The 25,910-nt window shown below is 40.7% G+C and overlaps 1 protein-coding gene across 1 annotated transcript in view; it reads left to right on the forward strand.

Annotated features, from left to right (window-relative positions):
* Positions 1–25,910, forward strand: part of LOC116463701 (coiled-coil domain-containing protein 30-like) — a 159,004-nt gene that overhangs the window by 106,670 nt on the left and 26,424 nt on the right. Inside the window, exon 10 of the mRNA XM_032146915.2 lies at positions 7,455–7,567. Within this exon, the coding sequence (XP_032002806.1) occupies positions 7,455–7,567 (113 nt within the window). The remainder of the gene's footprint in view (positions 1–7,454; positions 7,568–25,910) is intronic.

The following is a 25,910-nucleotide window of genomic DNA, read 5'->3' on the forward strand; positions in this document are numbered from 1 at the left end:
TTCTCCTGCCTCAGCCTCTCCGAGTAGCTGGGACTACAGGCGCCCGCCACCACGCCCGGCTAATTTTTTTTGTATTTTTAGTAGAGACGGGGTTTCACCGTGTTAGCCACGATGGTCTCGATCTCCTGACCTCGTGATCCACCCGCCTCGGCCTCCCAAAGTGCTGGGATTACAGGCGTGAGCCACCGCGCCCAGCCTGCAATCATTTATTGCTGGTGGGAATGCAGAATGGCACTGTCACTTTGGAAGTCAGTTTGCTGGTTTTCACAAAACTAAATGTACTCTTACCATATAATCCAGCAACCATGCTCCTTGGTATTTATCCAATGGAGTTGAAAAAGTTATGCCTACCCAAAACTCTGCATACAGATGTTTATAGCAGCTTTATTCATAACTGCCAAAACTTGGAAGCAAGAAAAATGTCTTGCTTTGGACACCACTAAAAACCTGTAGCCCTCACTTAATAAATGGGTTGAAGGGACACGCATAGTGGCTCACACCTGTAATTCTAGGACTTTAGGAGGCTGAGGTGGGAGGATTGCTTGAGGCCAGAAGTTCGAGACCAGCCTGAGCAACATAGTAAGACCCTGTCTCTCCAATTTTTTTTTTAATTAGCTGGGTGGTACCTGCCTGTAGTCCTAGCTACTTGGGAGGCTGAGGCGGGAGGATCACTTAAGCCTAGGAATTTGAGGCTGCACTGAGCTGTGACTGCACCACTGCACTCCAGCATGGGCAACAGAGCAAGACCCAAGCTCTAAAAAATAATAATGCCAGCAAAGAGTGGTTTGTTAATTTTAGAAAGACATTTGAGAGTGAGATTCTGTCTCTTAAAAAATTAAATTAAATGAGCTGAAGGAACAAATGTGGTATATGTTGATTCCAGAATCTAAAGAGGCAACTCCAAGCACTTGGCCTTTTCTTCCATCAATAGCCCTCACTCCTCAGGTTGAAAGCCAGTATGGAGAGTCTGCTATCCCAGATTATCTATTCTGACTATACATTCAAGAATTAGGGAAATAACCACTGAGGAGATTCAGAAACATACATGTAGCCATTGAATCACTGTGGACGTGTCCTAAGATACACTGTGATTTTAAACTCCATTTTTCACCTCATTTCCTTAAGGTCCACACCCTGAATTGTGAAATTCAATGGTGTTTTGGGTTCCGAGCTATTAGTGTTTACTCAGAATCACTATACTGCCGTTCCCCAAAAGTCTATATAATTCCCTTTCTCCAATGCCCAGTCCCCTTGATAAGAGACTACAGGTCCTCTTTGGGGAATGTTTGGAAGAAGATCACATACTTGTGTCGGTATCACAGGGTTTTTCCTGAAGAAAACCTAGCATTCCCATCATTCAAAGGACTCTGGATCTGTGAGCTGACTCAGGCCTAGGGATTGAACAAGAAGAGGCCATTACTTTCCATTCTTGTCATTTAAATTGGGCCTTTGTTCACCAGACCTAAGGGGTTCTATTTATTTATTTACTTACTTCTTTGTTTGAAAATACATTTCAAGTAAGACTTTAATTGGCTGTCTGTATATTTTAGTCCTACAGTCATTGTCATCAATTAACTATGACAAGATAGCTATAGGTCAAACCCTTTGATTGTATCTCTGGCCCAATTTCCTACTAACATTAATAATACCTTGTATCTGAAAGTTAAGCACTGCCACTTGACCTCTGACACTGTGTAGTACCTTCATCCCCATTAAAATCAGGGAGCCATTTCAATGTTGGCACCTCCACCATTATCCTCAATAGGTTAGCATTATATAGCATTTCAAGTAATTTGGTGCTTTTTCACCAGTGTTATTTGGTAAAGCCTTGGTGAGGGGAGTATCTTTTGGATTCCCATGGTTATGAAGAGTAACTATAAACCCACTCCAGATTTCCCATCTGCTTAAACCTTTGGATGCCTTTTTCTCCCTTATGCCAAAGAAGTTTGGCACCTTAATATCATTTAATGTAAGTCACTTGTATGTCCAACTTTCAGTCAATCAAAAGAGCAAACAAAGTCATTTTTTTTTTCTTAGACAGGGTCTCTGTCGCCCAGGCTGGAGTGCAGTAGTGCCATCATGGCTCACTATAGCCTCAACTGCCTGGGCTTAAGTGATCCTCTCACCTCAGTCTCCCAAGTAGCTGGGACTATAGGTATGTGCAACCACACCTGGCTATATTATTATTATTATTATTATTATTATTATTATTATTGCATGTAGAGACAGAGTTTCAATATGTTGTCCAGGCTGGTCTTGAACTCCTGGGCTCAAGTGATCCACCTGCCTCGGCCTCCCAAAATGCTGGGATTATAAGCATGAGCCACTGCACCTGGCCCAAAGTCACTCTTAGATGTTCAAATTAACACATTAAATCCTGAATGTCCAATAAGTGCATTCATATTAATAAATTCAGCCTATTTAACATTACAGTTGACTGTGAACAACATGGGTTTGAACTGTGTTGGTCCACTGGTATGCAAATTCTTTTGGAAAACTTTCTGGAGATTTGCCAGAATTTGAAAAAACTTGCAGATGAGCCACATAGCTTAGAAACATTGAAAAAGTTAGGCACGTTGTGAAAGTGTATATGTAGATACTATCTATTTTATCTTTACTCCATAAAGTATACATAACTCTATTATAAAGTTAACATTTTTGAAAACACACACACAAACACTTATAGACCATACACAGCGTCATTTGCAGTTGAGAGAAAGGTAAACAAATGTAAGGATGCAGTATTAAATCATAACTGCATAAAATTAACTATAGTACACACTGTACTGCTGTAATAATTTCATAGCCACTGCCTTTTGGTATTGCAGTAAGTTTATTTATTTATTTATTTTGAAACAGATTCTCACTCTGTTGCTGAGCTGGAGTGCAGTGGTGCGCTCTCAGCTCACTGCAACCTCCGCCTCCCAGGTTCAAATGATTCTCCCATTTCAGACCCCCTAGTAGCTGTGATTACAGGTGTCTGCCACCACACCTGGCTAATTTTTGTATTTTTAGTAGAGGTGAGGTTTCACCATGTTGGCCAGGCAGGTCTTGAACCCCTGACCTCAAGTGATCCACCTGCCTCGGCCTGCAGTGAGTTCACATGTTGCAAGTATCCTCTTAAAATGCCATGTGACACCAATCTTCTTTGCATGAGCAGGTTCCTCTCGCCAGTAAATTTTGTGTTGAATTAAAAAGAAATCTCTCGTGGGTCTCAAGTATTTTTCACTGTCTTTAGTGCAATACCATAAACCTTAAATTACAGCATGGGACTCATACAAAGTAGCCACTAGTGATGTCGGAAATGCTGCCAAGAAACAAAGAAAAATTATGACATTACAATAAAAAGCTGAATTGCCTCATAGGTACTATAGATGAGGTCTGCAACTGTGGTTGCTTAACATTTCAAGATAAATGAATCCAACATGAGGACCGTTATAAAAAAAGAAAAGCAAATTCATGAAGCTGTTGCTGCAGCTGTGCTAGCAGGCATAAAAACCATGCACTTTTTGTGAAATACCTTTTTATCCACATTGAAAATGCAGCTTTTATGTTGGTACAGGATTACTATAAGAAAGGCATATCTATAGATTCTGACTCAAGAAAAAGAGAAGTCATTATATGACAATTTAAACCAAAAGGAAAGTGAATAATTTAAAGTTAGAGAATTTAAAGCTAGCAAAGTAGCAGCTACTAGGGAAGCCGAGGTGGAAGGATCTCTTGAGACCAGGAGTTTGAGGCTATAGTGAGTTATGATTGCACCTTTGTACTCTGGCCTGGGCAACAGAGAAAGACCCAATCTCTAAAAAATAATAATGCCAGCAAAAGATGGTTTGTTACTTTTAGGAAGAGGTTTAGCTTTAAAAATATCAAGAAAATAGGGGATGCAGTTTCTGCTGACTGAGAGACAGCAGGTGAGTTCCCAGATGCCATTAAGAAGATAATTGTGACCAGGCACAGTGGCTCACTCCTGTAATCCCAACATTTTGGAAGGCTGAGGCAGGAGGATCACTTGAGGCCAGGAGTTTGAGATCAGCCTGGGCAACATAGCAAGAACTTGTCTCTATAAAAAAAAAAAAAGAAAGGAAGGAAGAAAGTCATTGAGGAAATGGGATATCTGCTGAACAGTTTTTGAATGCAGGTGAAAGTGCCCTATTCTGGGAAAAAAAAGTCACAAAGGACATCTATTAGTAAGGAAAATCAGTGAGCACGGATTTAAGGCAGAAAGGGATAGGCTGACTCCACGGTTTTGTGCAGATGCAGTCGAGTTTATTGTCAGAACTGCTCTTATCTATGAAGCTTCTAATCCCCAAGCCTTGAAGGGAAAAGGTAAACACCAGCTGTCAGTCATTTGGTTGTATAAAAAGAAGGTCTGCACAACAAGAACCCTTTGTCTAGATTGATTCTATCTATGCTTTCTGCCTGAAGTCAAGAAGTACCTTGGTAACAAGGGACTGCCTTTTAAGGTTCTTTTGGTGTTGGACAAATGCTCCTGGCCACCCAGAACCACATGAGTTCAACACCAAAGATGTTGAAGTGGTCTCCTTGCCCCCAAACACCATGTCTGTAATTCAGCCTCTAGACCAGGGGTCATAAGGCCCTTTAAGGCTCATTACCATGTCTGTAATTCAGCCCCAAACACCATGTCTGTAATTCAGCCTCTAGATCAGGGGTCATAAGGCCCTTTAAGGCTCATCACACACGGTTCTCTATGGAAAGGACTGTCAACTATGGAAGAGAACCCTGATAGTGAAGTCTGGAAGGATTGCACTATTGAAGATGCCATCGTTGTTTTTGTTTGTTTTATTTTTGTCTGTTTTATTTTTGTCATTTTTAGTTTATTTGTGTGGCAAGTGACAGGCACGGAGATGCCGTCATTGTTATAGAAAAAGCTGTGAAAGCCATCAGGTCTGGCCGGGCACGCTGGCTCACGCCTGTGATCCCAGCACTTTGGGAGGCCGAGGCGGGCAGATCACGAGGTCAGGAGATCGAGACCATCCTCGCTAACATGGTGAAACCCGTCTCTAGTAAAAATACAAAAAAAAAATTAGCCGGGCCTGGAGGTGGGCGCCTGGTTAGTCCCAGCTACTGGGGAGGCTGAGGCGGGAGAATGGCGTGAACCCGGGAGGCGGAGCTTGCTGTGAGCCGAGATCGCGCTACTGCCCTCCAGCCCGGGGGACAAAACGGCAACCCCCCCTCCCCCCCCCAAAAAAAAAAAAAAAAAAAAAAGATATGAGTCTTGGAGAAATTCAAGAGCAAACAGACACCACACCCAGAGGAGGAATTACATAAGACAACTTGATGGAGATTAGCACTTTCAAACCAGTGCCACATGATGAGGAAGAAAGCAGAAAAAGCAGTACTAGAAAACAGATTGACCTCAGACAATCTGGCAGAAGGATTCCAAATATTCAAGACTGCTTTTGACATATTTTACAGTATGGACATTTCTACAGGCACTGAAACTAACACAAACAATGAAAGAAGGATTGGTACCGTATAGAAATATTTTTAGGGAAATGAAAAAGCAAAAAAGTCAAATTACAGTGTATTTCTGTAAAGTTATACTGAGTGTACCTGCCTTTCCTGCCTTCCCTTCCACCTTCTCCACCTCTTCCAGCTCTGCCACCCCTGAGATAACAAGACCAATTCCTCCTCTTCTCCTCCTCCTCATCCTACTCAACATGAAGACAATGAGGATGAAAAACTTTGTGATGATCCACTTCTACTTAATGAATAGTAAATATATTTTCTCTACCTTATGGTTTTCTTAATAAAATTTTATCTTCTCTAGCTTACTTTATTGCAAGAGTATAATACATGATACACATACAAAATATGTGTTAACTGCTTATGTTGTTGATAAGGCCTCTAGTTAACAGTAGGCTATTAGTAATTTGGTGGGGAGTCAAAAAAATCATAATGCAGATTTTCAACTGTGTGGGGGGTCAGTGTCCCTAACTGTCATGTTGTTCAGGGGTTAGGGGCACTGATTACTGTAACTCCCTACAGATACATTCCTGCATATAGTCCTAGAGTTTCTGCCAATTTAAGTTGGCAAAATCTTGCCATTCTTTCAATATGGCAGTCCCAAAGTCAGTCCCTACACTTGACCCCAACTCACCGTGGTGTGCTGGGATCCAACTGTAGTTACAGGATTGGAGACAATGAGAAGTGGTGGTGGTATAGAGGTGGGCCTTGAGGACAATAGGCATCCTCTTACAAGGTAAGTGCCTTGGGTGAAATCAATACAGAATCTTCAAACTTAATCTCCTTAGACAGGAGAGGAGGGACTGCTCGTGATGGCAAGAGAGGCACTGTAATTCTCAGGCTTCCATGCATTCCCAAAGCCTGTTTCTCACATACGAGACCTGGCAAGGCTGTGAAATCAATTGGTGCTGTAATTCTGCAGTCCACTTGATATTTGGGATTTGGTTTTTGGATATATTGGTCTTCTGACTACGAGAGAGAAATTATTTTAGGACACTCATAGAAGGTCTGTGGTTCTCAGACAATGCCTTGTTCCAGTAATTAAATCCCCAAGTTGGACATTTTCTTCTAAGCTCAGTAACATGATCAGATGTGGCCAGCCCACCTCACAATCCTTGTAGTCCTCAATCCCATTATCACATTTTTTATACCACTCGTGGTCTTCCAAAGTACTTCATTACCAGCAACTATAAGTGATAATCAATTCTTTTGCCGTAGATTGCTAGAACTAGTGACAAGACTATATCACCTTCAAAGCTAGCCAAGTCAGATAACCAATCCCAAATTCCTAAGTTTGAGTTTCTCATCACTGCAGTCACTTCTAGAACCAAATACTTTATCAGAGTTAATTAATTGAAGAGAACAGCTTTCACTTTATATACTTTAAGCTGGGAGATTTTTTGTTTTTCTGTTTTGTTTTGTTTTGAGACAGAGTCTAGCTCTGTCACCCATGCTGGAGTGTGGTGGCATGATCTCAGCTCACTGCAACCTCTGCCTCCTAGGCTCAAGCCATCCTCCTACTTCAGCCTCCCAAGTAGCTGGGACTATAGGCACACACCACCACACCTGGCAAATTTTTATATTTTTTTGGAGATATGGGGTTTTACCATATTGCCCAGCCTGGTCTCAAACTCCTGAGCTCAAGTGATATGCCTGCCTTAGCCTCCCAAAGTCCTGGGATTATGGGTGTGAGCCACCACGCCTGGCCTTGGAAGATTTTTAATAAAGGGAATTAAATGCTTACAAAATTATTGGGAAGGCTGGGGAAGCAAAAGGCAAGGGGAAATAGTTGCTGACTTTCAGAAAATCTGGAAGTACAGGAATCCCGTGAAGCTACTATGATCTCAGAAGCAGGAGTGACTCTTAAGTTTTTTTTTTTTTTTTTTTTTTTACCAGACTTTGCATTTCTTCAACATCATACCTTTGTCAGGTCAGAGTTCTCATTATTTTTCAATGTTTTTCAGCATGTCAAAAGCAACCAGGAATTGTCAGAGAAGCTAGCTAAGCTACAGCAAGAGAAGGAAGCTCTACGTGAAGAATATTTGCGATTATTGAAGCTGCTTAATGTCCATGTGAGGTAAACAAAGACAAGTTCTCTTTGGAAGAAAACTATGTAGAGTAGTTATTTGTTGCTGAGCAGGCTCTAGGGCTAGATAGTGCGCTGCTCACTGAAGCAACCTTTCAAGAGGGCCATCATAAAATTCCTATGTTTCCAAAAGTGCTATCCACAGGGCTTTTCCTAGGGAGATATGGGGCCTAATTTCTTCTCAAGAGAGGGAGGGAGAAGGGAATTACCATTCATTGAGCTTTGATGGTATTGAACTTGTTTTTCCCCAAATACACCCTTCTCACTTGCCTTCACATTTTTTTTCACCTCACATACTTTCCTCAGCCTGAACCACCCTCTCCTCATTTAAAGAGCTTTTTTATTTTTTATTTTAGAGAATTGACGCAGAATATTACTAATATGTATATTATATAGATGTTATATATAATGATATATCTATTACATATATGATACTTATATACTCTCTCTTTCTATACATACATACATACATACATATATACATATATGTATATCAGGCAAATACCATTGTCCAAACGTAAAATGACATTTGGTTTTTAGGCAGTTAATTTTTTTTTCATTTTACATATAATGAAACAACATTGCAAAAAAAAAAAATTCTTTTTTCAGGTAGGATCTCACTCTGTCACCCAGGCTGGAGTGGAGTGGCACGATCACAACTCACTGCAGCCTCGACCTCCTGGGCTCAAGTGATCCTCCCACCTCAGTCTCCTGAGTAGATGGGACTGCAGTCATGTGCAGGCTCACCCGGCTCACTTTTTAATTTTTTTATAGAGACGGGGGTCTCACTATGTTGGCCAAGCTGGTCTCAAATTCCTAGCCTCAAGTGATCCTCCTTCTGTGGCCTCCCAAAATGCTAGGATTATAGGCAGGCATAAGCCACTGTGCCCAGTGCAGTTTTTTTTTTTTTTGTAATTATTTATGGCACACCTCTCAGTGTAAAATTTTTGAATGAAAAAAAACTTATACAGACATTCTCCCAAGTTCACTCCTAGTGTCTTGTCAATAAACATAATTTTATGGTTTTATTATAGCTTTCATAAAAGTTTTATACTGTTTTTCTCTTAATATCATATGATAAGCATTGTGCTTTGTTGCTATAGTCTTCAAATTTGCTATTTCCATAAAATTTAATATTTCATGAAGTTGATATGCCCTTGCACTAACAGCAGCAGTTAAACAGGGTACAACTGCTAACAGACTAACAGAACCTACAATTACAGTGCTAACGAATGTATACCTTATTTCAGGAATAGGGTATCCTATAGAAACAGCATTAGAGGAAGAATATGCATTAGAGCCTGCGTGTGTTTCACAGCAAGGAGGCCAGAGAAGTCAGGCAGCAGCTGCAATGTTGTTCACTCTGTAAGGGTCATGGCTGGATGCACTTCCTCTCTCAGATCAGGAACCACTCATGTGCTCATTGACCACCTCACAACCAGGGAGCCCAAAACCGAGTTTCAGCTGAGATTTTATTAAATACTTTTTATATTCTGTTGTTCACATAAGCATATTCCTGCCATGTAACCTGCTTCAAGAGCAGAGACTTCTTGGGGGTCCCAATGAGACCAGGTGCAAACCATCATTATCACTGCTATCAATAAACAATGCTGATAAACCGGTACAAACTGCTATGAAACTACTTGGACCTGAGGTTATGAAGCCACACTATTTTAATCGTTATATTTCCCTCTGTCATATGCTTGACCAACAGTCAGTGCCAAACAGGCACTTTAGCAAAACAGTTTAGGTTAATCCTAGACCTGCTGGAATTAACTCTCACAACATAATCCTAATTTGGTTAAGAATTACTCACTGGTCTGATGGTTGAATATTTTTATTCAAAACAGTGCTGAAAAAAATCATTTTGGTATTATATTTTTCATTTTTAAATTTATTTTTATAGAACTATAGATCTTAAAATGTATTGGCAAACATTCCAAAGTATCCTACTATTACCGGAAAGGGGTCCTGAACCCAGACCCCGACAGAGGGTTCTTGGAAATCATGCAAGAAAGAATTCAGGGTGAATCTAAAAAGTAAAGTAAAAGCAAACTTACTAAGGGAGTAAAGAAATAAAAGAATGTCTACTCCATAGACAGAGGCTGCCCCGAGGGCTGCTGGTTGTCTATTTTTATGGTTATTTCTTGATTGTAAATATGGGGTGGATTATTCACGTGCTTTATTTTATTTTATTTTATTTTTTGAGGCGGAAACTCGCTCTGTCGCCCAGGCTGGAGTGCAGTGGCGCAATCTCGGCTCACTGCAAGCTCCGCCTCCCAGGTTCACGCCATTCTCCTGCCTCAGCCTCCAGAGTAGCTGAGACCACAGGCACCCGCCACCACGCCCCGCTAATTTTTTGTATTTTTAGTAGAGACAGGGTTTCACCGTGTTAGCCAGGATGGTCTCGATCTCCTGACCTTGTGATCCACCCTCCTCGGCCTCCCAAAGTGCTGGGATTACAGGCGTGAGCCACCGCACCCGGCCTATTCATGTGCTTTCTGGGAAGGGGGCAAGAATTTCCCAGAACTGAGGGTTCCTCTTTTTTTTAGTCTATATAGGGTAATTTCCAGATGTTGCCATGGCATTAGTAAACTGTCATGGTGCTGATGGAAGTGTCTTTTATCATGCTAATACATTATAATTAGCATATAATGAGGAGTGAGGATGACCAGAGGTCACTTTCATTGCCATATCGGTTTTGGCAGGTTTTGGCTGGCTTCTTTACTGTATCCTGTTTTATCACTGGGATCTTTGTGACCTGTATCTTGTGCCAACTTCCTATCTCATCCTGTGATTAAGAATGCCTAACTAATGGGAATGCAGCCCAGCAGGTCTCATTCTCATTTCACCCAGCCCTTATTCAACACGGAGGTGCTCTGGTTCAAATGCCTCTGACACTACGAAATTTTTCTGCCTTCATTATATAAGAGCAGCAATTTTACCACATCCTCATTAGCCTTTAGTACTACTGTTGATGGGGGAGAGAGGTTCTGATGAAGTTTTCCCCAATATTCTTTTTTTTTTTTTTGAGATGGAATCTCGCTCTGTCACCCAGGATGGAGTGCAGTGGCACAATCTCAGCTCACTGCAAGCTCCACCTCCTGGGTTCACGCCATTCTCCTGCCTCAGCCTCCCGAGTAGCTGGGACTACAGGTGCCCGCCACTACGCCCGGCTAATTTTTTGTATTTTTAGTACAGACAGAGTTTCACCGTGTTAGCGAGGATGGTCTCGATCTCCTGACCTCATGATCCACCTGCCTCAGCCTCCCAAAGTGCTAGGATTACAGGCGTGAGCCACTGCGCCCGGCCAATATTCTTTAATTGAGATATAATTTGCATATAAAAATGCAAAGATTTTTAAACGTATAATTGGATAAGTTTTGACAAATGTTTGTGCCCATATTACCACCACCCCAATGAAGATACAGAACAGGGCCAGGCGCAGTGGCTTATCTTATGCCTGTAATACCAGCACTTTGGGAGGCCGAGGCGGGCAAATTGCATGAGCTCAGGAGTTCAAGACCAGGCCAGGCAACATGGTGAAACCCTGACTCTACCAAAAATACAAAAATTAGCTAGGCATGGTGGTGCACATCTGTGGTCCCAGCTACTCGGGAGGCTGAGGCAGGAGGACCACTTGAGCCCAGGAGGCAGATATTGCAGTGAGCCAAGATCATGCCACTGCACCCTAGCCTGAATGACAGAGTAAGACTCCATCTCAAAAAAAAAAAAAAGATACAGAATATTTCCACTGTCCCTTAAAGTCCTCTATGACCTGTTTGCAGTTGATCTGCACCTACTGCTTCTCCCACCTCCCTCCAAGTAGCCACTGTTATGATTTCTGCCTGTCCTAGAATTTCTTCTAAATGGAATTATACTACATGTAATTGTAACCATAATAGGTTTGTTGCCCAATGCACACAGCAAGTCAATACACCAAGCCATTGGGTTGCAGCAGAGAAAGAGGTTTAATCGTAGAGTCATCAAATGAGGAGATGGGAGGAAACCCCAAATCCATCTCCTTGAGGAACTTAGGTTTAGGGTTTTTAAGGGTTTTGGATTGGGCCAAAATGTGAAGATAGTTGATAGGTCAAAGAGTCCAGGGTGAAGTCGTAGGACAGGGAGACGAAGTAGCTGTATTCTCATGCTGATGCTGGTCCTCTCTGGGGGTCTTCAAACTGGTTGCTGGAATTTGTGTCTGAAAAACATCTTAAGCAACTCCTTTTGTTTGTTTGTTTGTTTGTTTTTTGAGACAGGATCTCACTCTCTTGCCCAGACTCTGGAGTGCAGTGGCCTGATCTTGGCTCACCACAACCTCCACCTTCCAGGCTCAAGCGATTCTCCTGCCTCAGCCTCCCAAGTAGCTGGGATTACAGGCGTGTGCCACTACTGCCCAGCTAATTTTTATATTTTTAATAGAGATGGGGTTTCACCATGTTGGCTAGGCTGGTCTTGAGCTCCTGACCTCAAATGATCCACCCGCATCAGCCTCCTGTAATCCCTGCTGGGATTACAGGTGTGAGCCACCATGCCCAGCCAAGCAATTCTTAAAAAAAAACCAACGATTCTAATGTTAGAGGTCCTGTCTGTAGGAACAATGGGGATGCAAATGATCAGTATCTAATGCTGTGTGACTTTTAGCAACAAAGAAGTGGACCAAAGTGAAGCCTGATTAATGCTTTATTATAATTATATTGCTGTCCAGAACCCAGCACATACTTCCTGTCAGTCTTGTTGGGGCAGCTTCATACTCTTTTGTGTCTGACTTCTTCTGTTCAACATATTCTATTATTTTTAAGTGCACTTATAGACAGAAATTACTTACTTGTCATTTTATTTTGAACTTCTTTTTTTTTTTTTTTTTTTAGGAGTCTCGCTCTGTCACCCAGGCTGGAGTGCAGTGGCACGATCTCTGCTCACTGCAACCTCTGCCTCCTGGGTTCAAGCAATTCTCCTGCCTCAGCCTCCTGAGTAGCTGGGACTACAGGCGCATGCCACCACACCCGGCTAGTTTTTATATTTTTAGTAGAGACAGGGTTTCGCCATATTGGCCAAGCTGGTCTCAAACTCCTGACCTCAGACGATCCACTCGCCTTGGCCTCCCAAAGTGCTGGGATTACAGGCGTGAGCCACTGCGCCCGGCCTATTTTGAATTTCTTTGATGGCTAGTGAGGCTGAATGTTTTTCCACATTATTTGTACACAGCCTTTTAGGGTGATGGATTCTGACCCCGCTGCACACGCCTGGGCTCCAACATAGATGAATAAAATAAAAACCTGTGGGCATAGGGTCTGTGGATCAGTACTTTTCTAAAAGCATCCTTGTGTGATTCTAATGTGCATCAGAGGTTGAAGACTAAATTTAGGAAAGAAAATGGAAGGAATTATTGAAACTCTACCTTTATTTTTGTTTTCATTTCCCTGATCCCAGTCCTGACTTTCGCAGGCAATGGTTATTTTTTATGTTTTCTCTACCACTTTTCCAGGGGAACAATTCCCTTGCTTTTTTCAAATCAAAGTATAGACAACCTGGTTTTACTTAAACACAAGCTAAAAGTTGTTCCTAAATTTTAGAACATAAATATTGTGTCACCTCATAACATCAATAGTTAACAAAGCCAAAAATAAGCATGGAAAATCTACACGTTCTTCAGACAAGGTAGCCAACAGGACTTCAGACCAAACCAACAGTAGCGGCAAATAGCCAGCAATGACAAGGGAATCTGTAAATTCTCACCAGCTGTACTGCATCAACATGTTTTCCAAACCACGTGTAACACTACAGAGAGTATCCTAAATATCAAATAATAGGAGACTAATTAGGTAAAGTATAATACAGTCACTTAATAGGACATAATACAGCTGTAAAGGATGATGGCTGTGAATATTAGATAATAATGCAGGAAAATGCTTATAATGTAATAAGTGAAAAGAGCATATGATAAACATTTTGATGTAGACAATGTTTAGACAAAAGATGCTTATAAAAGGAATTAGAAGGAAATACAATATCATAGTACTGGTCATATTGGGAGTTGGGGATTTTCCCAAACCTTCTGTAATTAATTCTTTTAAATAATAAATTGGCCTGGCATGGTGGCTCACACCTGTAATCCTAGCACTTTCAGAGGCCAAGGCAGGAGGATCACTTGAGCCCAGGAGTTCAAGACTAGCCTAGGGAACAAAGTGAGATCTCGACTCTACCAAAAAAAAAATTTTTTTTAAGGAATAAATTTATTTTTTTAATTACCCAAATGGCAGAATAAGAGAGCAGCTGTCTGGCATGAGAAGTTAGAGACTTGGGTTTTAATATTCCGGTACAGGATAGGTGAAAGAAATTCCAGAAGTGTAACACCCAGTGGGTTCTACTTGTCCACTGCCTAGACAGAGCTGATTTATCAAAACAGGGGAATTGCAAGACAGAAAGAGATTAATTCATGCAGAGTCAGCTGTATGGGAGACGAGAGTTTTATTACTCAAATCAGTCTCCCCGAAAATTTGATGTTTGGGGTTTTTAAGGAAAATTTGGTGGGTAGGGGGTAGAAAGTGGGGAGTGTTGATTGATCAGGTCGAAGATTAAATCACAGAAAGTTGAAGCTGTCCTCTTGCACTGAGTCAGTTCCTGGGTGGGGGCTACAAGACCACATGAGCCAGTTTATCCATCTAGGTGTCATCAGCTGGTGCACCTCAACACAGGGTCTGCAAAATATCTCAAGCACTGATCTCAGGTTTACAACAGTGACTCCTAAACCATAATTTCTAATCTTGTGGCTCATTTGTGAGTCCTGCAAAGGCAGTCTAGTCCCCAGGCAAGAAGGGGGTTTGTTTTGGGAAAGGGCTGTTATCAAGTTTGTTTTGAAGTTAAACTATAAACTAAGTTTCTCCCGAAGTTAGTTGGGCCTACACCTAGGAATGAACACGAACAGCTTGGAGGTTGGAAGCAAGATGGAGGTAGTTAGGTCAGATCTCTTTCACTATCGTAATTTCTTCAGTTTCAGAAGTACATGTTGTATTATAAATGATGCCAAAACATCAGAGCAACTGCGAACAGCTGGGAAACCCAGAGGATGACAGGCACACTGCTGGATCTTACATCTCTGAAGCTATAGACGGGAGGATGTTGAAAACAAGTGATATCTTTTTTTTTTGAGATGGAGTTTTGCTCTTGTTGCCCAGGCTGGAGTACAGTGGTGCCATCTCAGCTCACCGCAACCTCTGCCTCCCAGGTTCAAGCAATTCTTCTGCCTCAGCCTCCTGAGTAGCTGGGATTACAGGCATGTGCCACCACGCCCAGCTAATTTTGTATTTTTAGTAGAGACGGGGTTTCTCCATGTTGGTCAGGCTGGTCTGGAACTCCTGACCTCAGGTGATCCACCCGCTTCGGCCTCCCAAAGTGCTGGGATTACAAGCGTGAGCCAACATGCCCGGCCGAAAACCGGTGATATCTTTTACCAAACGTTCCTAGCAGAAAGGAGAATGAGAACAGTTATGAAGTGTACCTTTTTGTAAAGAATACCCCCTTGTAAAGAATCTAAGTCACAGCTGTGGTAATTGTGAACACAGTCTGCAAAAGTACGTGCCTCATATTATGTAGTGGGTGCTGATGGTGGCTCAATGGATCAAAAGCCTAGGCTCCCTCTATCTTGTTATTGCTTCAACATCTTTAACATGTTGCCCTTATCCACATAGTTCAAAATAATTCACTACCATATCTACATTTCAGCCAGTAAGAAAGAAAGAGGGGAAGGCAAGGGTATTCCATTTTCCTTTAAGGCACACTACTTCCATTCACATTCTGTTGGCCAGAACTTACTTACATGGCCTCATATAACTGCAAGGAAAGCCAGAAAATGTAGTTCCTATGCTGAGTAAACCAGTGCCCAGCAAAAAACAAAAACAAAACAAAACAAAACAAAAACGGGGTATATAATGTAGAAGAAGGAGAAGTTGGATTGGGTACAACCCCAGCAGTCAGTCACTCCGGCATGCACTTTCGAGCAAGTTATATCTAGCTTTGTATACATGCCTCTGGCCTACAGGAAGCCAAACTGCTCAGTTTGGTATCTAGCTAAATTAATCTCTTCAGGGAAAAACATGCAAAATGATTCTTTTATGTACACTTAGCAAATAGGAGAAAGAGGAGGACTATTTTGGAAAATGGAGTCCTGCAAAAACACATTTAAGGGTGAGACATAACTTAGCAGGGGCCAAGGGAAAACTTCTCCTTTACCCTCTGAAGGTTCACTGAAAAATCAACTGACAAAAGGCAGATAAATAGGAGAAATAGTATGCAAATCTATTAACGTGCATGGGGGAGAACCACAGAAAGATTACCCCAGTCTTCAATGAGGTATAGAAGCTTATACACCATCTTGAGATTACAGAAAGAATGGGGGCTTAGATCATGGCAAAACAGGTTAAGGGAAGGGGAGAAGAGGAGGCCACCCTAGCAAAGGTGGTCTTGTTATGTAGATGAAACCTCACAGGTATTATAGCAGCCCTCAGAACAGATGGTCAATATCGCTTTCACACCTTTAAAGGTTTCAGACTCACTGAATCTGCCCTACATCTGACAAGGGAAGGAAGGCCCTCAGAGAAAGCCTGGCTGAACGTATTCTCTATAGATCCAAATCCCCACCCCCCATCCACCTGCTCCCACAAAAGACAACTTTTCAACTATTCTTGTATTTCTAGCCATTCTGAATAGGTATCCTGAAATATCAAGGAAATATACTTTGGAGTGAAATATTTTCATTTCCTTCAACTTACAAGGATATAGGACTCCCTTGGAGCAGTTCTTCCATACCAGTTTAACTAAAATTAGCATCTAGATAAGTCTGCTTTGTTCTTCCAATCCCATCTGGTTGTACAAAATGAAGTATATCTCATCAGGAGAAATCAGGGATATCTGTTTGCCTACTTTCGTTAGTATTATAGCAGTAGGGTATGATGGGAAGATCATAGGCTCTGGGGTCAGATTCTTCTCTTTAGAATAACTTCTTTTAAATAACTTCTCAGGAGCTAAATGATAAAAACCTGTGAACACAAAGAAGGAAACAACAGATGCTGAGGTCTACTTGAGGAGTAGGGGAAGAGAGAGAGTAGTAGAAAAGAACTATTGAGTACTGGGCTCAATACCTGGGTAATGAAATAATATGTGCAATAAACTCCTGTGGCACATTTTGACCTGTGTAATAAACCTTCACATGTGCCCCCAAACCTAAAATAAAATGTAAAAAAGCAAGCTTTTATAAAACTAGAAAACACCAGTAACCTTGAACTACAATATTTGAGGAAGAGCTGCCTGCAGGGAAGTTCAAACAAGAGTGTGGGGAAATACCTACAGACCTCTGTGGCTCAAGATCTCAAATAAATCAGGCAGAGCACAGTTATTCAAAGTATATGGGACAATATGAGGGGCAAAAAAAAAAAAAAAGTAACTTATCTGTCAGGAATCTCCAAGACTCCCCTCAGGCTTGATGACTCCCTAGAATGAAGTGCAAAACTCAGAAAACAGCTATGGTTATGGTTTATTACAGTGAAAGGATACAGATTAAAATCAGCTAAGGAAAAAGGCACACAGCTCACAGATCTCAAGGAAAGACTTACTTATGTTACCCATCTATTACAAAGGATATTACAAATGATACAGATGAACACCCAGGTGGAAGAGATGAACAGAGCACAGCATCCCTTCCCATGAAGGGGCTTGGAGCTTCTATGCCCTCTCTGGGTGCACCACCCTCCAGGAACCTGTGTTCAGCTATTTGGAAGTCCTGCAAACCCAGTCCTTTCGGACTTTTTCGAAGGCTTCATGAGGTAGCCATTGTCAACCTAAAGGGAAGAAGCTGAGGCAAAATTAATATAAGTAGCGAGTTTATTTGATCCAGGCTTAGGGATTGCAACCCAGGAGCATAGATTCAAGTTGCCCTGAATATACAATCTGATTACCAGAAGTTACAAGTGGATTTTTAAACAAAATTTTATTTTTAATTTTTATAGATACATAGTAGGTGTGTATATTTATGCAGTACATGAGATGATGTTTTGATACAGGCATGCAATGAGTAATAATCACATCGTGGAGAATGGTGTACTTATCCCCTCAAGCATTTGCATTACAAATAATATGATTACACTTTTTTGGTTTTTCTCTTTCTTTTCTTTTCTTTTTTCTTTTTTTTTGTTTTTTTTTTTTTCAGAGTCTTGCTTTGTTGCCCAGGCTGGGAGTGCAGTGGCGCAAACTCAGCTCACTGCAGCCTTTACCTCCTGGGCTCAAGTGATCCTTCCACTTCAGCCTCCACAGTAGCTGGGACTACAGGCATGTGCCACCACACCTGACTAATTTTGTTCATTTTATTTTGTTTATTTATTTATTTATTTTGAGACGGAGTCTTGCTCTGTCGCCCAGGCTGGAGTGCAGTGGCATGATCTCTGCTCACTGCAAGCTCCACCTCCCGGGTTCACACCATTCTCCTGCCTCAGCCTCTGGAGTAGCTGGGACTACAGGCACACGCCACCACGCCCAGCTAATTTTTTGTATTTTTAATAGAGACGGGGTTTCACTGTGTTAGCCAGGATGGTCTCGATCTCCTGACCTTGTGATCCACCCGCCTTGGCCTCCCAAAGTGCTGGGATTACAGGTGTGAGCCACCGCACCCGGCCTAATTTTGTTTGTTTTTGTAGAGTCAAGGTCTTACTATGTTGCCCAGGCTGGTCTTGAACCTGTGTGCTCAAGCAATTCTCCTGCCTCAGCCTCCCAAAGTGCTGGGATTACAGGTGTGAGCCACTGCAACTGGTCTGTTTCTTTGGTTATTTTTAAATGTACAATTTTTAAAAGTGTACAATTATTGACTATAGTCTTATTCATTCTTTATTTTTTACAGTTAAAGAACTTTTTTTTAATAGTCATACCCATTAATCATCCCCACCTCCCCCGATTCCCCCACTACTCTTCCCAGCCTCTGGTAACCATCCTTGTACTCTCTATCTCCATGAGTTGAATTGTTTTGATTTTTAGATCCCACAAATAAATGAGAACATGTGATGTTTGTCTTTCTGTGCATGGCTTATTTCACTTAGCATAATGACCTCCAGTTCCATCCATATATTGCAATGACAGGATCTCATTCTTTTTTGTGGCTGAATAGTATTCCATTGTGTATAAGTACCATATTTTCTTTATCCAATCATCTATTGGTGGACATTTAGGTTGCTTGCCAATATTGGCTATTGTGAACAGTGCTGCAACAAACATGGGAGTGCAGATATCTCTTCGATATACTGATTTCCTTTCTTTTGGATATATACTCAGCAGCGGGATTGCTCAAATACATGATAGCTCAATTTTTAGGTTTTATTGTTTTTTGTTTTTGAAACAGTCTTGCACCATCTTGCTCACTGCAACCTCTGCCTCCCAGGTTCAAGCAATTCTTCTACTTCAGCCTCCTGAGTAGCTGGGATTACAGGCGTACTTATGCACCACCACACCTGGCTTTTTTTTTTTTTCTTTGTATTTTTAGTAGAGACGGGGTTTTGCCATGTTGGCCAGGCTGGTCTTGAACTCCTGAAGTGATCCATCTGCCTTGGCCTCCCAAAGTGCTAGGATTACAGGCATGGGCCACTATGATGCCCAGCCTCAATTTTTAATTCTTTGAAGGACCCCCAAGGTGTACTCCATAGTGGTTGTACTAATTTACATTCCCATTAATAGTGTACGAGGGTTCCCTTTTCTCCACATCCTCGTCAGCATTTGTCATTGCCTGTCTTTTGCATAAAAGCCATTTTAACTGGGGTGGGATGACCTCTCATTGTAGTTTTGATTTGCATTTCTCTGATAATCAATGAGGTTGAGCACCTTTTCATATGCCTGTTTGCCATTTGTATGTTTTCTTTTCAGAAATGTCGATTCAAATATTTTGACCATTTTAAAATCAGATTATTGGATTTTTTCCTACAGAGTTGTTTGAGTTCCTTATATATTCTGGTTATTAATCCCTTGTCAGATGGGTATTTTGCAAATATTTTCCCTATTCTATGGGTTGTCACTTCACTTTGTTCATTGTTTCCTTTGCTGTGCAGAAGATTTTTTTTTAACTTGATGTGATTCCATTTGTCCATTTTTGCTTTGGTTGCCTACACTTGTGGGGTATTACTCAAGAAATTTTCGCACAGACCAATATCCTGGAGAATTTCCCCAGTGTTTTCTTATAGTACTCTCATACTTCGAGGTCTTAGATTTAAGTCCTTAATCCATTTTGATTTGATTTTTGTATACAGTGAGAGATAGGGATCTAGTTTTATTCTTCTGCATATGGATATCCAGTTTTCCCAGCACCATTTACTAAAGAGACTATCTTTTCCCTGGTGTATGTTCTTGGCACCTTTGTCGAAAATGAGTTCACTGTAGGTGTGTGGATTTGTTTCTGGGTTCTCTATTCTGTTCCATTGGTCTATGTGTCTATTTTTATGTCAGTACTATACCATTTTGGTTATCATAGCTCTGTGTGTAATTTGAAGCCACATAATGTGATTTCTCCAGTTTTGTTCTTTATGCTTAGGATATCTTTGGCTATTCTGGGTCCTTTGTGGTTTCATATAAATTTTAGGATAGTTTTTTCTATTTCCATGAAGAATGTCATTGGTATTTTGGTAGGGATTGCATTGAATCTGTAGATTGCTTTCGGTAATATGGACATTTTAACAATATTGATTCTTCCAATCCAAGAACATGGAATATCTTTCTATTCTTTGGTGTCCTTCAATTTCTTTCATTAGTGTTTTGTAGTTTTCAGTATAGAGATCTTTCACTTTGTTGGTTAAGCTAATTCCTAGGTATTTAATTTTATGTCTGGCTATTATAAATGGAATCGCTTTTTAATTTCTTTTTCAGATTGTTCCCTGTTGGCATATAAAAATGCTACTGATTTTTGTGTGTTGATTTTGTATTCTGCAACTTTACTGAATTTGTTTATGAGTTCTAGTACTTCTTTAGTGGAGACTTTAGGTTTTTCCAAATGTAAAATTATATCATCTGCAAACAAGAATAATTTGACTTCTTCTTTTGCAATTTGGATGTCCATTATTTCTTTCTCTTGTCTGATTGCTTGAGCTAGGACTTTCAGTACTATGTTGAATAACAGTGGTGAAAGTGGGTGTCCTCGTCGTGTTCCAGATCTTCGAGGAAAGACTTTCATTTTTCCCAAATTCAGTATGATACAAGCTGTAGGTCTGTCATATATGGCTTTTATTATGTTGAGGTATGTTTCTTCTGTCCCCAGTTTCTTGAGAGTTTTTATCATGAAGTGATGTTGAATTTTATCAAATGCTTTTCCAGCATCAATTGAAATAATCATATGGTTTTTGTCCTGTTGATATGATGTATCACATCATTTGTCCTTCTGTTGATATAATGTATCACATTGATTGATTTGTGTATGTTGAACCATCCTTGCATCCCAGGGATAAATCCCACATGGTCATGATGATCTTTTTAATGTATTGTTGAATTCTGTTTGCTAGGTTTTTCATTTGTTTGTTTTGAGACAGGGTCTCACTCTGTCACCCAGACTGGAGTGCAGTGGTGTGATCTTGGCTTACTGCAAACTCCACCTTCCAGGCCCAAGCAATCCTCCCACTTCAGTCCCCTGAGTAGCTGAGACCACAGGCATACCCCATGATGCCCAACTAATTTTTAATTTTTTGTAGAGATGGAGTCTTGCTATGTTATCCAAGCTGGCCTCGAACTCCTGAGGTCAAGCTATCCTCCTGCCTCAGCTTTCCAAAGTGTTGGGATTACAGACATGAGCCCACCGCATACAGCTGGTTTGCTACTATTTTGTTAAGGATTTTTGTATCAATATTCATCAGTGATAGTAGCCTGCACTTTTCTTTTTTGTATGTGTCTTTGTCTGGTTTAGGTATTAGGATAACACTGGCCTTGAGAATGAGTTTGGAAAGATTTCCTTCTCCTCTATTTTTCAAAATAGTTTGCTTAGGATTGGTATTATTTCTTTAAATGTTTGGTAGAATTCAGCAGTGAAGCCATTGGGTTCTGGCCTTTTCTTTACTGGGGAACTTTTTTTATGGCTTTGATCTCATTATTTGTTATTGGTCTGTTCAGGTTTTAGATTTTTTCATGGTTCAATCTTTGTTATGTTGTATGTGTTTAAGCGTCTGTTCATTTCTTCTAGGTTTTCCAATTTACTGAATTTAGTTGCTCATAATAGCCACTAATGATACTTTGAATTTCTGTGGTATTCGTTGTAATATCTCATTTTTTGTCCCCAATTTTATTTATTTGGATCTTCTCTTTTTCTTAGCCTGCTAAAGGTTTGTTGATTTTGTTTAACTTTTAAAAAAAAAGCAACTTTTTGTTTCATTGATCTTTTGTAGTTTTCTTCATTTCAATTTCATTTATTTCTGCTCTGATCTTTATGATTTCTTTTCTTCTACTAATTTGGGATTTCATTTGCTCTTGTTTCTCTAGTTCTTTAAGATGCATCATTAGATTGTTTATTTGCAGTTTTTTTTTTAATGTAGGCACTTACAGCTATAAACTTACTGCTTTTGCTGTATCCCATAGGTTTTGGTATGTTGTGTTTCCATTATCATTCGTTTCAATAAATTTTTCAATTTCCTTCTTAATTTTTTCATTGGCCCACTGGTCATTCAGGAGCATATTGTTTAATTTCCATGTATTTGTATAGTTTCCAAAATTCCTCTTGTTATTTATTTCTAGTTTTATTCCAATATGGTCAGAGAAGATGCTTGATATTATTTCAGTTTTTTTAATGTTTTAATACTTGTTTTGTGACCTGATGGTTTACCTTTGAGAATGATACATATACTGAGGAGAAGAAGGTGTATTCTACAGCCATTGGATAAAATGTTTTGTAAATATCTATTAGGTCCATTTGGTCTATAATGCAGATTATATCCAGTGTTTCTTTGTTGATTTTCTGTCTGGAAAATCTGTCCAATGCTGAAAGTGAGGTGTTGAAGTCTCCCTCTATTACTGTATTGGGATCTGTCTCTCTCATTAGCTCTAATAATACTCCCTTTATATATCTGGGTGCTCCAGTGTTGGGTATATATATGTATTTACAATTGTTATATTCTCTTGCTAAATTGACCCCTTTATTATTATATAATGACCTTTTTGTCTTTTCTTATAGTTTTTGTTTTGAAATCTATTTTGTCTGATATAAGTATAGCTACTTCTGCTCTTTTTTGGTTTCCATTGGCATGGAATATCTTTTTCTATCCCTTTGTTTCCAGTCTATTTGTATCTTTATAGGTAAAATGTCCTTTTTGTAGAAAATGGATCATTGGGTCTTGTTTTTTAATCCATTCAGCCAGTCTATGTCTTTTGATTGGAAGGTTTAGTCCATTTACATTCAATATTATGATTGATAAGTAAGGACTTAATACTCCTGATGTTTTCTTACTTGTTTTCTGGTTGTTTGTAGTCTTCTCTTCCTTATTCCTTTCCTTCCTGTCTTTCTTTTAGTGAAGGCGATTTTCTCTGTGATATGATTTAGTTTCTTACTTTTTATTTTTTGTATATATGTTGCATGTTTTTTTGGTTTGAGGTTACCATAAGGCTTGCAAATACTATCTAATATGATTTTGCTGTGTCCGCAGCCAAATCTCAACTTGAACTTTATCTCCCAGAATTCCCACATGTTGTGGGAGGGACCCAGGGGGAGGTAATTGAATCATGGGGGCCAGTCTTTTACTGTACTATTCTTGTGATAGTGAATAAGACTCATGAGATCTGATGGGTTTATCAGGGGTTGCAGCTTTTGCTTCTTCCCCATTTTCTCTTGACACTGCCATGTAAGAAGTCCCTTTCACTCCCATCATGATTCTGAGGTCTCCCCAGCCATGTGGAACTGCAAGTCCAATTAAACCTCTTTTTGTTCCCAGTTTCGGGTATGTCTTTATCAGCAGTGTGAAAATGAACTAATACAGTAAATTGGTACCAGTAGAGTGGGGCATTGCTGAAAAAATACCCAAAAATTTGGAAGTGACTTTGGAAGTGGGTAACAGGCAGAGTTTGGAATAGTTTGGAGGGCTCAGAAGAAGACAGGAAAATGTGGGAAAGTTTGGAACCTCCTAGAGACTTGTTAAATGGCTTTGACAAAAAATGCTGATAGTGATATGAACAATAAGGTCCAGGCTGAGATGGTCTCAGACGGAGATGAGAAACTTGTTGGGAACTGGAGCAAAGGTGATTCTTGTTATGTTTTGGCAAAGAGACTGGCGCCATTTTGCCCCTGCCCTAGAGATTTGTGGAACTTTGAAGTTGAGAGAGATGATTTAAGGTATCTGGTGGAAGAAACTTCTAAGCAGCAAAGCATTCAAAAGGTGACTTGGGTGCTGTTAAAAGCGTTTCATTTTAAAAGGAAAACAGAGCATAAAAATTCCGAAAATTTGCAGCCTGAGGATGCAATAGAAAAGAAAACCCCATTTTTGAAGAGAAATTTAAGCTGGTTGCAGAAATTTGCATAAGTAACAAGAAGCCTAATGTTAATCCCCAAGACCATGGGGAAAATGTCTCCAGGCCATGTCAGAGACCTTCACAGCATACCCTTCCATCCCAGGCACAGAGGCCCAGGAGGAAAAAGTGGTTTCGTGGGCCGGTCCCAGGGTCCCCATACTGTGTGCAGCCTAGGGACTTGGTGCCCTGTGTCCCAGCCACTCCAGCCATGGCTGAAAGGGGCCAACGTAGCGCTCGGGCTGTGGCTTCAGAGGGTAGAAGCTTCAAGCCTTGACAGCTTCCATGTGGTGTTGAGCTTGTGGGTGCACAGAAGTCAAGAATTCAGGTTTGGGAACCTCCACCTAGATTTCAGAAAACGTATGAAATGCCTGGATGCCCAGGCAAAAGTTTGCTGTAGGGATAGGAACCTCTGCTAGGGCAGTGTGGAAGGAAATATGGGGTTGGAGCCTCCACACAGAGTCCCTACTAGGGCACTGCCTAGTGGAGCTGTGAGAAGAGGGCCACCATCCTCCAGAACGCAGAATGGTAGATCCACTGGCAGTTTGCACCGTGCACCTGGAAAAGCCACAGATTCAACGCCAGCCCATGAAAGCAGCCAGGAGGGAGGCTATACCCTGCAAAGCCACAGGGATGGAACTGCCCAAGACCATGGAAACCCACCTTTTGCATCAGTGTGACCTGGATGTGAGACCTGGAGTCACAGGAGATCATTTTGGAGCTTTAAAAGTGACTGCCTCACTGGATTTCAGACTTGCGTGGGCCCTGTAACCCCTTTGTTTTAGCCAATTTCTCCCATTTGGAATGCTGTATTTACCCAATACCTGTACCCCCATTGTATCTAGGAAGTAACTAGCTTACTTTTGATTTTACAGGCTCATAGGTGGAAGGGACTTGCCTGGTTTCTGATGACACTTTGGACTGTGGACTTTTGGGTTAATGCTGAAATGAATGAAGACTTTTGGGGACTGTTGGCAAACATGATTGGTTTTGAAATGTGAGGACATGAGATTTGGACAGACCGGGGCGGAATGATGTGGTTTGGCTTTGTCCCCACCCAAATCTTATCTTGAATTTTGTCTCCCAAAATTCCCACATGTTGTGCGAGGGACCCAGGGGGAGGTAATTGAATCATGGGGCCAGTCTTTCCCGTACTATTCTTGTGATAGTGACTAAGTCTCATGAGATCTGATGGGCTTTTCAGGGGTTGCCGCTTTTGCCTCTTCCCCATTTTCTCTTGCCACTGCCGTGTAAGAAGTGCTTTTCACCTCCCGCCATGATTCTGAGGCCTCCCCAGCCATGTGGAACTGTAAGTCCAATTAAACCTCTTTTTGTTCCCAGTTTTGGGTATGTCTTTATCAGCAGCTTGAAAGCAAACTAATACACTATCTTATAGCTAATTATTTTAACGTGATTACAACTTAATATGGTTTGCATAAACAAAGAAGGAAAAAGAAAACTAATACTCAATACCCTAACTTCATCCCTCCACTTTTAAACTTTTACTTGTTTCTATTTATAGCTTATTGTACTGTCTATGTCTTGAAAATTGTTGTAGTCATTATTTTTTATTGGTTTATTGTTTAGTCTTTCTACTTAAGAGTAGTTTACACACCCCAGTTACAGTGTTATATTTTGTGGTTTTCTATGTATTTACTATTACCAGTGAGTCTTATACCTTCAGATGATTTCTTATTAGTCGTTAACGTCCTTTGCTTTCTGATTGCAGTACTCCCTTTAGCATTTCTTGTAGGACAGAACCAGTGTTGATGAAATCCCTCAGCTTTTGTTTGTCTGGGAAAGTATTTATTTCCCCTTCATGCTTGAAGGA

The sequence above is a fragment of the Hylobates moloch genome, unplaced genomic scaffold, assembly GCF_009828535.3.
Source record: "Hylobates moloch isolate HMO894 unplaced genomic scaffold, HMol_V3 SCAFFOLD_54, whole genome shotgun sequence".
NCBI classification, from domain to species: Eukaryota; Metazoa; Chordata; class Mammalia; order Primates; family Hylobatidae; genus Hylobates; species Hylobates moloch.